General features: G+C 44.1%; 1 protein-coding gene across 12 annotated transcripts; it reads right to left on the bottom strand.

The window, feature by feature from the left end:
* Nucleotides 1-462: 462 nt before the first annotated feature.
* KLHL28 (kelch like family member 28) lies at nt 463-14,938 on the bottom strand. Of its 12 annotated transcripts, none has more exons than XR_015702143.1 (6): nt 13,805-14,723; nt 11,008-11,906; nt 8,071-8,514; nt 5,061-5,269; nt 4,124-4,447; nt 463-3,133 (listed from the first exon to the last, which is right to left on the bottom strand). XR_015702143.1 is itself a non-coding variant. In XM_087746949.1 (6 exons), exons 2-6 carry the CDS (start codon nt 13,880-13,882, stop codon nt 4,284-4,286), a joined length of 1,794 nt encoding a protein of 597 aa, XP_087603075.1. In that variant the 5' UTR covers nt 13,883-14,063; nt 14,812-14,916; the 3' UTR covers nt 463-4,283. The 12 variants fall into 12 exon arrangements, 6 of the variants coding, with proteins under 6 accessions (XP_087603075.1, XP_087603077.1, XP_087603080.1 ...); XR_015702144.1 differs by having other exon boundaries at nt 463-1,901; XM_087746949.1 differs by adding an exon at nt 14,812-14,916 and having other exon boundaries at nt 463-4,447; nt 13,805-14,063.
* Nucleotides 14,939-14,999: the final 61 nt, after the last annotated feature.

Genomic DNA, 14,999 nt, shown 5'->3' with positions numbered 1-14,999 from the left:
AGAGCTGTCTAACAGTAAGCTGAAATGATTTAGCTGCGACGCCTTTGGCCCTGAGCCGACCCTCTTTCTGCAGTCGCTCAGCGACGCTGGGTCCGCACCAGGAGAGAACGGTTTGCACAGGAGCTTTTGCAAGCTGCTCTTCTGCCAAGGGAAGCAGGAACAGGCGGGTCGGGGCTCCTGCGACGGTTACGGATTCATCGGGCAGGCGGCTACGGGGACAGATGGAAAATAGGAAGCCACGCACTAAAATCCTCTTCCACAGGGGCTTCTAACACCAGTGGGGCAGAGACCCTGCACCGTGGCTGCGGGGGCCAGGGTCTCCCAGCACCCCCGGCAGCTCCCGCTGCCGCCGCGCGGGGTGGAGGTACCGCCGCCTCCGAGCAACAGCCACAAAGACGCTGCTGCCTTCGAAGGCTCCAGCTACAGTGTATTTATATCCGCCATCCAACCCAAGCGTAACACTGAGTTTTTCCCCAGGTTTATTTACTAAACTGTTTCACATTGAATGAAATAGTTACAACAATACTTACAGAGCATTATCACAAGAGCAAACACGTTGGGAACGCTAGTAAAGACCGAGAGTGCAGGTTACAGTTATGTTCCTGTTGAACTCAAATGCCGCTTTTGTAAACAATAACAAAACCAGAACAGTGCTGCTAAAAAAGATGTACACATAAAAACGCGCTACGTACACAAAACTACATATATCATTTTATACTCCCAACCAAAGCACTCTGGTCAAGTCCGAGTACAATTTGGTATTCTCTGTACAATTATTAAATCCTGCTAAAAATTATAGTTATCCTTGGGTTTAAAATACAGCACAGCGCATAAGGCAAAAAAATAGGAATTATCATCCAGTTCTTTGCGTTTCAGTTAAATATCAAGAATTTAAGGCAAGTTTGGACATTTTGCATTGTTTCAGGTAGCGAATGGGGACTTACAGATGGCAAATTCACAAAAGGAACACACTATCTCCCAGACACAGTTAACTCTGTGTAATGCGTACTGGACACATCTGCCCCTCTAGAAATTCCACCCAGACTTTCTGAAAGAAAAGCATTCCTAGGAGGAGAGACTCAAGCAGCTTACAGATGAGTATCTTAAAAAAAAAAAAAAAAAGGCAGAAATTCAGGAACTGTATGTACACGTATAAACTCATACACATTTTAAAGTGCTTTACAGATAATTTTGAGTGATTAAGAAATAGAACTGGATGATAATTTATAGTTGTATGACATCTTATTTGAAGGTCCTTCATTTTTAAACTGCAAGACAGACATCACAATGAGAGTATTGTTCTTTAAATGCGGATTTAAACCGATTGTTGTGTCTGATCTTCCTATAACCAAGCACTTCAGTGAACAGGACAACAAGCACCTGAACAGAAAATGAAGTTGGCATGATTTTAAGTGACAGGATCCCTAGGTTGATACACTGTTCGATCCATTCCTAGCTAAACAGTTCACCTAATAACAGCAGCGTGTTAGGCATTTTTCCCATCCTTCATACCAAGCCTGCATACTAAAAAATTGTTTATGTTGCTATCTTAAATTTAGCAGTACCGCATTACACAATATGGGTCAACCTCTACGGCCTAATTTAACATTGCCACTGCCTAGGTAAAGAGAGTAAAACATTTTGCAATTTTAAGCACTTTGACTTCCATAAATGAAAGATGTTTATATAAACATTGAATAACCACCGACACCACCCCGACCTACGGATTTTTTGTTCTGATGAAGTCAAAATGATTTCTATACCTTGCACCACTTTCTACTAACCGAGAGCAGTGTTTATGAACACTTCCAATCAGAACACGTATATGAGCATCTTCATTCACGGAATCCTACCGTAGAACCTAAAAGGTACGGCATACACCGAACTGCGTGGAAAGCCTCCTATCAATAAAAGGCATAAAATTGTCTTAAGTCAGGAATTTTTCTCATTTTAATATTAGTCTGTTAAGCATCTTTATCTCCAGTGTATATTGGAAAATCTAATAATCAATGGCATCTCTGTGAAACAGCCTGAGAAGTAAAACAGCCCGTGGAAGCATTCAGCTTGTGCCCGTACCCAAACAGGAGGAGAAGGCAACCTGCGCCGCGGGCTGAAACGTCTCCCGCGGTCCCCAGACCTGCTGCCCTTCCTCCTCCTCCCCACACGCGAACCGGCAGCCGCCAACCACGCCACTACTCCTGTCCTAGCAACAGATTCACCGGAATAATCAAATTACGCTATTATTGCTATATAACTAGAATCCTTAGTGGGTCAAATAAATGGCACTGAAAATGCTAAAATTGTTAATTTTATTTGCTTTTAAAGTCCTGCTGAATTCTAGCAAATTTGAAGAATACGTGCAGGATTTTACAATCTGTGCAAACACCCGGTATCTATGAACAATGTTTTATGGTGAAAACACCGTCGTCTCCTCGGCTGTTTGAACTCTGAATGCTAGCGTATGGAAGAACAAGGAACACCCCTGTTTGCCTGGCTGCAACCAGCTTTGCGGGAACGTAGAATAACTCAAGTCTACTCAAAACCCTCCACTTAGCATACTCAGAAAGAAATGGCTTTTAAAGCGACTATTTCAAATATTATTGCACCTTCAAAAATAATACTATATGGGCTTGAAAAACAAGGGGAAACAAACATTAATTTAACATGTTAAAACAAGGGGAAGATAACTCTGGTGGCAGAAAAACTCTTCAGTACCAGGCCTGGCAATACATAGACATCAAAACAGGATTTCAAGATAACCATGATTCCTAGTTAAAAATCAGAAGACAAACCAAAACATTCTACATTAGCTAAACTTCATATTTATTCAGTCATCTATTTTAAATAATGGTTATAACCCACAGCATCGCTTTCTATTTATCTGCCCAAATTTTCACTAAGCTTAGGGCTATCGCAAAGTCGTATCCATCTCTCGAGACTGGTGAGTCCCAGGAGCCGACCTCCCGTACTCCGTTACGCGGGACACGCACCTGGGATGAGCCACCGCGCCCCGCGCTTTTCATGCGCTGCGACTGGTGTGAAAGGCGAGACCCTCTGGAGAACCCGAGATGGGGTCTCACCATTCGCTCCCTATGTTTGTATTTTGAGAATAGGAACAACAAACACAGATCTTCTGGGGAAAAAAAAAAAAGTAACAAACATAGAGCTCATTCAGTACATTGTGTTATTCTTGACAGCTTCCATAGGCACGAATGTGTCAAGCAAATAAGAAACAAAAATACTAGAACAATCAAAACAATCATGCTTTATGCATACTGCACTAAAATCAGTAACAGCCTTACCGTTAAGTCCCACATTTAGCACCATTTTTGTATCTGAACACTCTGAGAAGGCAATCATACATTCTTTTAAAAAAAGGAAGTTCTACGGAATATGGACACAGGTGCGCTTGGGAGAAGGACGGGACGGATCCGTTTTTGAGTATTTATTTTATATGAATGCTGCTGTGGCATCTTCCGATGCATGACTGTTGTAATTTTCCCTTGCATTACAGTTGAAAACACACAGCAGACTAGCAAGATTTAATCTAGCACTCATTTACCCACAAAAAAAAAAATAAGGGAAAGTTAAAAACATGATTTCTCTTCAGCAGATCCAAAAATGTCATTAAGAGGCAATAAATTTGCCTTGTAGTTTCTTGAAGTAGTTACTAATTACCATCCTGGCCCTCCTACCAGTAAGCGGGTGACAAAGGAGCGTGTACAGGCAACATACTATGGCATTTATTATTTACAAACCTTGAGATACAGAAACAAGGCAGCCCTTTAGTTACTGTTCATAAAAAAAATTATGAAGCACTGGTGTTTTCTTAATATGAAGACACAACCAGACAACTATCAGCAAACGGTCCAGTCACACAGCACATTCACACATCTCTCGCCCCAAGCACAGTAAACTTCATATTTCATAGTAGGCAGGAGGAAGAGAGGAAAGCTCTAGAAAGTGAACGGGTTAGATATACAGCAAGTTTTCTAATCATATCCCAGGCATGTACAGTACTCTCTAAAATTCTCTGCCATTAACAGGATGCTATCTAAACCCAGCTGGTAAGAAGCTTTCCATCCCTTCTGCCTGTGTCACGAAAGTAACGAAGGCCAGTTACCGGAAGAAAACAAATCCTTCCTCACTTCAATCCCAGCTTCGCCACATTCCTCCAACTTTCCAGCTTCAGAAAACGCAGCTTATGGTCTCCACCAGCAGGGTTTATTTTCAAGCAGATTAAGCTCCACCTTTGCGTCTGGTCCGTAAAGTCCTGCTGTTCATCAAAGTGCAGTCAAACCAAAATTGCATCGACAGTACATCATCCCAGCAGAGTCCAGCCAGGTATCCGAGATGGGATCGTATTTCTGTACAGTGTTCAGATAGGATGACCCTGAATGACCTCCAACTACATAAAGGTAGTTATCGATTACAGCTGCACCAACTCCTATTGGAAAGAAAAAAAAAAAAGATTGCATGATCGCCAAGTGTGGAAATAAGCAGTATTTTTGTTCCCAATTGGAACCACTACCCCCCCCCCCCACCTGAAGGCTGAACAGGCAAGTTCTCACAGCCTCTGCTCCTTTGGGCTGTCTTTAAAGAAAATGGGTGTAAATGAAGAGTCCCCCTCTGTTCAGGTCTTACACTCCTTTTTTACTGTTCTCGCACCCTTTCCTATGACAAAGCAACGCTCTTCTACCCCAATACTCCTTGTCAGGGAGACAGAAGAGAGGATGCACTACTGAGTCTCAACATAAAATAAAATACAATAGAACAGTAACCACAGAATTGCTGGAATTCACTCAAAATCAACAAAAGAAAGAAGGTAGAGTAGAAATATTACTTCATATTATTTTTGTTACAGCTCAGTATTAATAAACTAGACTGTAATTAAAAATAGAGAAATAAATATTCTTTCACAGAGCTGATTAAGTGATCTTCATTCATAGATGAAGTGCAATGCTCTGTAGACAGGTCCCTGCAGCCTCTATCAGGTCAGACGGCAGTTTATTTCTGAAAGGACATCGGAGTTAACTGCTGAGAGTTTTGTGCGTCCCTACCTGTTCTGGGTTCCTTCATGGGTCGACACACAGTCCACTGATTTTGATGAGGATCGTATCTCTCGATGCTCGATAAGTGAGACACACCATTGTGCCCACCTACTACAAAAATGAAGCCCAGCATGACACCGACACCAAAGTTTATTCGTTTATCAGCCATTGAAGCCACTGTCTCCCACGAGTTTTTACTCGGATCGTAACGCTCCATGCTGTGGATACAAACAAACAACTTGCGAGGCTTGGATTTTAGTGACATTTGAATTTCACTCCACAAGAAATCTGCATTTGTCAGAGGTACATCTAGTTCTGCCAACCGATGGTACCACACACAGGAATAACGCAACACAGAGAGCTGGAGCTGATGGAAAATTCTGCGGCACGGTTGCTTCGTGCTACCAATGGTGGCACGCAAGAAACTGAAGCCAGTGTTATCACCTCAGAAGCACCAGTCACATCCTAGGGTCCTTCAACACCACAAAGCAGCTGGAGGGTCTCAACAGAGCGCTGCCAAAAAGCAGGTTTAACACATTTCACCCTGACACAGCGGCTGCAGTTCAGCCGCTTCTCCGATGTCCTCACGCCACTACCCTGGATCTTCAGGTCACGTATTGAAACAAAGCAAGATTTTTCAAAGCTGGCCTCAGAAGTGAAAGCTCTTTCAAGGATGACTGCTGCTATTTATAAAAAAGGCAACTCATGAAAAACTGAACACAACGCAGATCTGAAGTGTATCTATTTGGGTAACACATCAAATCAAAAACTTCCTTGAGGCTTGCCTGAAAATAACAGACAGAGGAAAAAAAAATGTGGAGAGCACATCCTTCAGGAAAAGCAGTAAAGGCGTTGCTAAGCATAGAAGAGGCCTTCAGAATAAAATGGAAATGAATTATCATCATTATTATTTTTTTTAATCGCTGGAGCTGTACAGATGGTCAGAGTCATTAACACACTCATGGCACGCAGCCATTCCCTGTCCAAAGCGTAGCTTCAGTAGCACGAGGGGGCAGAAACGAGGGGAAGAGAAAATCAGAAGCACTACAGAGTTGGAGAAAAGGTGCTTAATTCCACAGCAGCCAGCTTTCTTGTAGCGCTAGAGCTTGTATGAGGCTAGTGACTGTACGGCATGGCATATTACTCGCACCCTTGAATAATCAACAAAGCCAAAATTATTCAATAAAAAGTAAATTAAATTTAGAAAGGCAAATAATGAAATATCAGACTCTAATAACTCTACAGGAGCTGCTGGCAATTCCCTTCTGACTGAGGAAGACAGATGTGGCACAAGGAGCCAGGCTACTGCAGAATTTTACTGTTGTTAAGAGCTTTCCCTTTAAAGGTACCAGCTTGATACAGACATTTCCTATTACTCCAGTGATAAGCCTTACGTTTCCCAACAGGAGGTTACCAAGTTTACCTTTCAAAGGCCTACGTGCACACTGAGCATTCACCTTTTGGGAATCACTTCTGGCAAGAGCAAGGTCTCGATTATCTTCCCTTTTTTTACGGTCTGTGCCCCAAGGCTGCAGCGGCGGGAGCACCCAGAGGTCCCACAGTAACTCCTGGTACGCCCGCTCTGCTCTGCTACTGCCTTCGCTTTGCTGCATCGACTACTAAAGCTGACAGTTCTGCGTGGTACAGAGACGGCATGGAGCTAAGAGCGACCACACAGGGCAACAGCGCAGCTTAATCATTCCGGGTCAGATTCCCATGGGAAGAAATCCTAGCGTCAACAGAAAACTTTTAGAGATGGCTTGCTTGTCTATTAAGTATTTCAACTGCTATTACAGTTCATAATGTAAAATACAAGAAATTAGAATAACGTCACATTAAGTTTCATAAAATCCCATCACAACCATACCAAACAGTTTAACTTATTGCTGTTTTGTATTTCAGTAATTTAAAAAATTGTTTGCATTTTCCAAATGAAAACTACTTAGCTATACTTTCCTATTTGGAAACCAATCCTTTGCTTCACAAACTGTTTTATATAAAAACATATCAAGTATAAAAAGTAAGCACAATTAGTGACTAGTGCGATGTTGTTATACTACACTGTTAAACCATCAATGCATCCCTTCCTGTAAGCAAGATTTTCACTTTCATTCTTCATTCAGCTATTTAGAGGTGTAGTTTATTAATTTGCTTCCTGGAGGGACAAACAGCTGATCTGTTCCCATTTTAATGAAGAAAAGAGTACAAATGATTTCTTTGCATAACTAAATGCCCCTGTCCATCCTTAGAGAGCGATGTGGAACAGAACAACTAAAGAGCACGCTGGTACCGGAAAACCTCCTTGTGAACGTAAGGCCTGAAGGAAGCCTGCTTCTACCCAGGAGCCAGACCAGTAACCACCATCCTGAACTTTATTATTATCATTAAGACTACTTTGAGATTCTATCTGAGGTATATATTTATTTTGTGTATATTAAGCATGTGAAAAATCCTATTCATTTCAAATCAGTGTTTTAAACGTTAAGGTTAACCACACATCCTAATATTTTGCAGGCTTGAGGTACGAGGCTTTACACAGCACTGGCGCAGCGCTCAGCAAGCCTCTCCCGAGAGCTCAGGACCCGAGATGCAGCACCGTGACACAGGTACCAGCACACTGCCTTGGGGCCTCAGCAAATGAGCTCACACAATACTGACCTGCCGAGTTAACCAGCTTGGGTGTCTACAAGGTCAGGGGTCTTGCACCACCTTGCTTAGTAACATGCATATAGGTCTCTGCCTTTACCGTTTTCCCTTCTTAAGGATTTTAAAAAAAAAAAACAAACAAAAAACCCAAACCAAAACCAAAAACAAACCAGCTCTGATAAGATAAGTTAAAATAAAGATTTCCCAGTTGAATTATCAGGCTGATACTGCAGAACAAGGATTAATGAGGCCCACTGCGGATTACCGATCTATCTTAGAATAATTTTTAACTGGCTGCCGAACACAAGCTTAACAGTGAGTTTTGCTGATTTCCAGCTTATGACATCGAGCTACACACATCAACAGCACATACCTGTTCATGTGGGCAGGACCATAACCGCCAATGGCATATATCATTCCGTCCAAGACAGCAGCAGCAAAACAACTTCTTGTTTTGTTCATTGGGGCCACTAGCTGCCATTCCTTCACTTTAGGAATGTATTTCTCTACAGTTCGTAAATAAGACTGCCCATCGTAGCCACCTAAGGCGTAGAGCTCTCCCGCCAGCACTACCACTCCCAGAGTACTCCGGCTCTCAAACATCCTCTCAAGAGATGTCCAAGTGTTTGTATCGGGGTCCCAGCACTCCACTGAATTCTCATGCTTTCGGTAACTGATGCCTTGACACACGTGGGTTGCGATCCCTCCTACCACATATATTTTCTGGTCTAGGACACATATTCCAAATTCGTAGCGGGGAATGCTAAGAGGTGCCAGGCCTATCCAGGAGTCATTCTGGGGAAAATACATTTCAACACTGAAACAGAAAAACAAAGATTATGTGAGCAAACCTAGCTTTGTGAAGCTCTGTGAAGTGCAAACGAGCATCAAGGAACACAGTCTTAAGATTACTTCCTATGTCCCATCCGATGTTTGCGGTTTCTTCCAAAAGCCCAAACAAGCTAAAATCAAGTGCTGTTTACTGTTCTAAGGAGTGAAAAACCCAGGGCCTCACAGCGTACAGTGCGATGCAGCAACAGAGCGAGCAGCCACGGCACCAAGTCCGAGACCTGAAATGATGAATGTTGAAAGTACAAACCAGGCAGCCCACGGAGGAGGCAGGAGAGCATCACGGATAACGCGAGGGAAGACGATACAGTGCTGAGGCCACAGCAGCTTTTGGAGGTAGGCTGTGGTCGGGGTAAGCTAAAAATACAAGCCACAGGGATAAGAAGGGTAAACTGAAAAAAAAGTCAGAACAGCCACAGAGATGGGAGAGAGAAAAGGAGAATTAGAGAGGGGGAAGCACATGTCTATATATACACATACAAACATACATTTAGAAAGTGCAATTTGTAGTTTTATAAATACATATTTTACATGCACTGTATAATTTAAACAAAGTGTCAAAGTAGAACAAACTGATTTGAAAAATCTGTTTTCAAAATACTGCTTATTTGCATTTTCTTTTAATTATACTCAGTGTTAAAAAATGGTGGGTCTGGACTATCACGTATAAAGTCTAGTCAATCTACCTAGATAGTTCAGTTAATAAATTACTTAAATGATTTAAAAGAATATCTAGTAGACAAGAAATACGATCTCTTCAAAAAACATACAAGAAAATGAAGCCACTGGAGAGCTGAGAGCCACTGACTGAGAACCCAGAAGCGGGGACTGCTGGAACACCAGGCTGGCACTGACAGCAGCGGCCCAGGTAGAAAAGAGCAGTACCAAGTATTTTCTAAGTAATTTTGTTATTACGAAGCAGCGGCTAACTGTAAGTGAAAAAACCAGCCTTCCTGTAAGTACAAAAAGTAGGACGAGAATAGTGGAATTAAGGCATCCTACTTCACAATTTTAATCGTATTAGGAATTATTTGTTTAATCGATCTGTGACTTCTTTTTTTGTCTGTCGAGCAATTGTTTAAACTTAAGTATTAAATGAAACAGCAGTTTAGGAAAAATGAATATGAATACTAGATTAAGGAAGAGCAAATTTTTGAAAGCATTAAAACATGGTTAATAGTAGTAAAGAGTATTTTTGTTTAAAAAAATCAAAATAATCCAAACTACATTGGTATGTAACATTGTTACAATTATTAAAGAAGCTGTGAAAGAAACAGAGCCAAAGGATATCAGAGGACAACTTTATTCACTCAAACAGATTTCTTACGAAGCACAAAACCCCCTCTATTTTTTAAAACCTATAAACACAACAATTCCCAGTCCCAACATCTAGTTTACTATTGATCCCTATTATCGGGAAAGTTAACTTTAAATAGCTTTGACAACATCTCTAAACACAGGGAAAAAGAACATACAGCTCTTCCCAGGTTTCTAAGTGCATGTATATATACGCAAGCATGGAAGCGTCACAGAAAAGAGTATCTCAGAGTAAAATATTATCCCAGAATTCAGCTGTAGAACCAGTTGGGGTAGTCTGCCTTAACACAGGAAACATTTTTACTGCGTTGATAAGGGTACGCTCAACTCAAAGCACTATATGCGTATGTGTAAGTATGCATATATATGCAGACCCACACATAGTTTAATTACCATTTCTGGAAATGTTAATACAACGTTAATCCAACCATACCAGTGTGGGGAAGAAAGCTATTTTTCTCTCCATTACATTCCTTTTTCTCACATGATTAGCCTCAGGGATCAACAAACTACTCGGGCAACTGAAGAGAAGGCTCATTTTGAAAACCAGGTAAACAAAGATGGGCACTTACCTGTTTCTGCCAGCACGGATATGGATACCTACTCGGCAGCAGAGGTTAAAGTCATGATTACATTACAATCAAGAACGTGACATTGCTAAGAATTACCTCTTCGCTTTTCTCTGATTAAGTCTATTTTAATTCCAAGGACTTTTGAGTTATCGGGAAGCATATTGGTCATATATTAGGTTACATTTCATGATTTGATTGTCTGGAATAATAATAGATCAGGGAAAAATGATGTAAAATGAAAAGACCTGAAAGGATAAAGAAGTACCATACGAACTTTTATTAACCAAATTCTCAATCAACAGAATTAAAATGGTAAGATTTTATAGCTATTTGTGTTGGCACAAACAAAACCTCATAACGTCGAAGATTACTCATGAAATAAAAAGGCATTTTGAATTCAGTGCTCCTCCTTGTACAAGCAAAATCTACTTAAGAGATCTTACGAAGGAAAGCAGTAACCACAGTCCTGCAAACCACAGCTCCTCAATGATTGCCTTAATCCTGACCCAGGGCGATAAACATGCATGAACATCACACCACGCAAGCGCTACAACAACTTCACTATTACATACCTTTCCAAACACGCAAACAGTCCAGCTTTTCCTCCTACAGCACAAAGAACTTTAGGAGCACAGCGAGGCCGTGTCATCAACATGGTCTGGTGGGAAAGTCTGTGTTCAGGCATAAAGTGGTATTTTAGGGCCTCATTTAGCAGATGTTTACAAGTATGGTCATCACGAATGAGATGGTTTGCTTCATACAACCTCGTAAGAAACTTAACGCTCAGCAGCGGCAACCGAACGCAATGTAGCAGCTGTGCTAAGTACTTCTGTCGCTCCTGCACATCGTACTTGATCCAGGACTCAAGCGCATAAAAAACGGTTTCTTCTGTCACAACATTCAAGCAGTCATTGGAAACAATTTCATCCAATTCAGAATGCGTAAGCTCAAAAAATTCTTCCGTCTGACAAACATCTTCAAAGTTCTGACAAATGTACTTGTTAGCAGCCAAGTAGAGGTCATGGCAGCCGTAGGTCTCTGCAAAACGAGAAATCCCGATGCAATTGCCAGGATCGAGCTGGCTTTCAAGAAACGCACAACACTCCTTCACTACCAGTTTGATCTGGAGAAGATTCGCAGCTGGAAGAAGCGACTCTACAGTGTCCTGTGAGATGAACACGGTTCCCGTGTAGGCATACTCCACGATGGCCTGCAGGGCTGCCTCATCAATGCACTGGAACTCCACCTCTGAGTTCTCCTTCTCAGAAAGGTTCCCAGTGAACATGGCTTTGAAGTATGGACTGATGCTGGCAAGCACCACTTTGTGGGCATGGATCTTGACATCGCCAACTCTAAGGATAATGTCACAGAGCTCGTGATGTTGGCGAAGGAGGTTCAAGCCTTGCAGAAGCTGTTCAGAATGCAAGTGGGTTAAGTTGGCAAGCACGTAGGTTGGAGACGACTGGTCCATCTGTGACAAACAGAATTTTTAACGCATTACTCAGGGCTTCATTTCAGCAGCTTCATTACTCATGTTACTTAGACATGCCATACATAACATTTAAAAAATATTTTTTCCATTTTTGCTTTTATCTTAATTAGGTTTATTACTTTCCAATTTGCTTTTTCATGCAAGTTAAATTGAGGACAATCAGATGTTTATTAATAGCATATGCTATATTAATCTTTGACTTAACACCCCCCCCCCTTTTTTTTTTTGTTCTGGAGTAAAATGCATATTATCTGAAGCGTTGAATACATGATAGGATTCTACACCAGATACCTGAGAGAATGGAACAGTGACTGAAATAAAAATAAATAGAGTAAATAAAGAATAGAACTGGCTTATTTAAGATGAAGTTTTAAAAGTTCTTCAACTACTTTCTGCTACTCGCCTTGCGGCCTAGTTCACGCTACTGTGGTGCAGGCAAGCCCTGCAGTGCTTCCCCTCCGACCAGCGCTGCGGGCAGGGCCCTGCCAGTCACGGGGACCAGCTCTCCGTTCCCCCTTCCTCGCCCGGAACAGAAGAGTTCCTCCCTCTGCACAAAGAGGCAAAAAAGACCCACAGGGCCAGCGGGGCCCTGGGCTGCAGGAGAAGGGGTGCTGGAGCAGAGGTTACTGTACTCACAGGCAGAGGAGCACAGGAGAAGGGGGAGATCCTTGTCTCACCTCACTGAGCGGCTTCCACCGCAAGAGAAAATCCCAGTGGACATGCCCTTGCCCTCCGGAGGGATCAGACCCGGGAAGGCTAGGCCTGCCTCCAGCATCACGAGGCGAGGGGCGGGGGGGGCTGGCGAGGTGCTTCCCGGGGCGAGCAAGGGAGCGGGTCCCAGGCGGACAGGCTGAGCATCCCGGTATCCATCACATCTTCCACGTCCTCATGGCACCGGCAGCTACCCACGCTCCCCAACATCACCAGCGAGGGCAGAGAAGGATCCTCCTTCCTACGTACGCCTCCACAAAACCCCCAAACGCTTCTTCCAAAAAGTTCTGCATCGTGACACTTGAAGGCACTGTGATACCTGCTCTAATTTCAGTATCATTAAAATTCAAATGGTGCTGCCCACCACTACCTGTTGGAGAAGGAGTTCTGCAGTTCTTTATTCAGACTGAATTATTATACTGGTGAGAGGGTGGAGGGTATGAACGTGTCAGGATCCTGGACCACGAGGACATAAAACCATTGTTCTGTGGAGAACACTGCAACCATCCACCTTCTGAACTGAAAAGCTGATTTAATTCTGATTTGCTAAATGACTACATAAACTTCAAGATCTCACTTCTTTTATCTTATTATTAAGAAGTTCGTAATTTTTACAGCTCCTTAACTGACATCTAATTTGCAGTGAGCCTACTTACAAAGTGCTAAATCTGAAAGAATAAAATTAGTTGCCAACATTTAAATACAGAACATAATAGCACTGACAGAGAAGTGAAGGCTTACAGCTGGGGATAGAAAACCTCTTACCCGTTAAAAGATAAGTATGCTCATCCCTCTCCTATTAAAACCCTGTACTGGAAAAAAAAAAAAGGTATCCAAAAGGAAGTATTTTAAGGGTATCTGCAAAAGGCAAGATTCCATAAAACAACATTTTCCATATAACAACATTTTTGCACCACAGATTATATGGGTGGGGGGAAGAGCTATAACACTTTCTTTTCTAAAACACTTCAGCAGCTAAAACACTTTCTTTTTGTGTTTGCGCTGAGTTTGTGACTCGATTGCACATATATATATAGAAATCGTAAAACACAAGGTAAGACCACATGGAAGAAAAAAGGAATGGTTACAGTTCAAATGCAAAACCTCTAAAACCAGTTATAAATAACTACATTTAAGTTATTCCGCAGAAATAAAACTTTTTGTACCGAGTTGGTAGAGATGCCTGCTGTTGTAACTCGCATACCTCCTGCATGGCAATGCTCGCCCACACCGCATATTCGCATGTATTTATCTTATCGGTGAGCAAGAAAGCAGAAGCTGGAACATTAACCAGGCCTGAAGAACGTACGCTAGTCCAACAATTTGTGCTCCCAGCACAAATCAAATGGTTGGCCCTGGGCTCTGGGCTATCAGATCCTTTTCACAGTCTGTAGGTAAAACTTATCTCGAATAGCAGGGAAGGAGCTATTGGACATAAAAAGGTTAACCAGAAATGTAAACACCTAAGCTCGCTGACTGAAGAACTACCCTTCCAAAACCCACGGCGTGCCACGATGCCCAGTAAGTGACGCGGAGCACAGCGCCGTCGTTTTACGTGAAAGCAGCAGGAAGAGCTCTGGGCACTTCGCTGTTTCAAGGCAGTGTTTAAGTGCTCGCCAGTTCCTTATTTAGACTACGGAACGGTCGGAGCCGGTAAGCGACTCGTCCGGTTCTGTCACTCGCTAAGAGCACACAACCCCACCGGCCAGCCGAGCTGACCCCGGCTCTGCGCACCGGACACCCGCAAACCCCCGCCTGCAGAGGCCGCGCCGGCGATAACCTGCAACCGCCGACTCCTTCGCTTGTGAAAGTGCTCGCCCCGCTCGCCGCCGCCCCGAAGCCCTGTGCCCAAGCTCCCGCCCCAGCCCGTCTCACGGGGCAGCGCGGCGCCGGGCGGGGGCCAGGCACCCCCTCCGCTGCCGGGCCCCGGGCAGCCCGTGGGACGGGGACCCGCCGCCACCGGGCACCGCTCACCCCGACGGTGGCGCCGGGGCCGCCGGCACGGAGCCGCCACCGCGCCGCTCACACCCGCGTCGTCCCGGGGCGGGCGGCCCCCCCACCCCACAGCTCGGCGCCGCTCGCTCGCTCCCTCCCTCCCTCCCGCCCGCACTCCCGCGGCAACGCTAGGGGCACCGGGCAGAGCCGCGGCGCGGCGGGGCGGGGCGGGGCTCACCTGCGGGCGGGGGTGGCGCAGGCCGCGGCAGGCCCGGCCCGCGGTAGCCGCCGCCTCGCTCCGCTCCGCTCCGCTCCGCTCCTACGGCAGCGCCCGGCAGCCGCGCGCGTCACTTCCGGGCGCCGCCGCCCCGCGCCCGCTCCCAATCAGCGGCGGGGAAGCGCCGCTCACCCACAACCCCGCGGGCG

The sequence above is a fragment of the Nipponia nippon genome, unplaced genomic scaffold (genome assembly GCF_047370975.1).
Source record: "Nipponia nippon isolate SJK-2023a ecotype South Korea unplaced genomic scaffold, ASM4737097v1 scaffold_11, whole genome shotgun sequence".
In the NCBI taxonomy this organism is placed as follows: Eukaryota; Metazoa; Chordata; class Aves; order Pelecaniformes; family Threskiornithidae; genus Nipponia; species Nipponia nippon.
The sequence above is the reverse complement of the archived record's forward strand: the minus strand, read 5'-3'. Positions and strand labels throughout refer to the sequence as shown.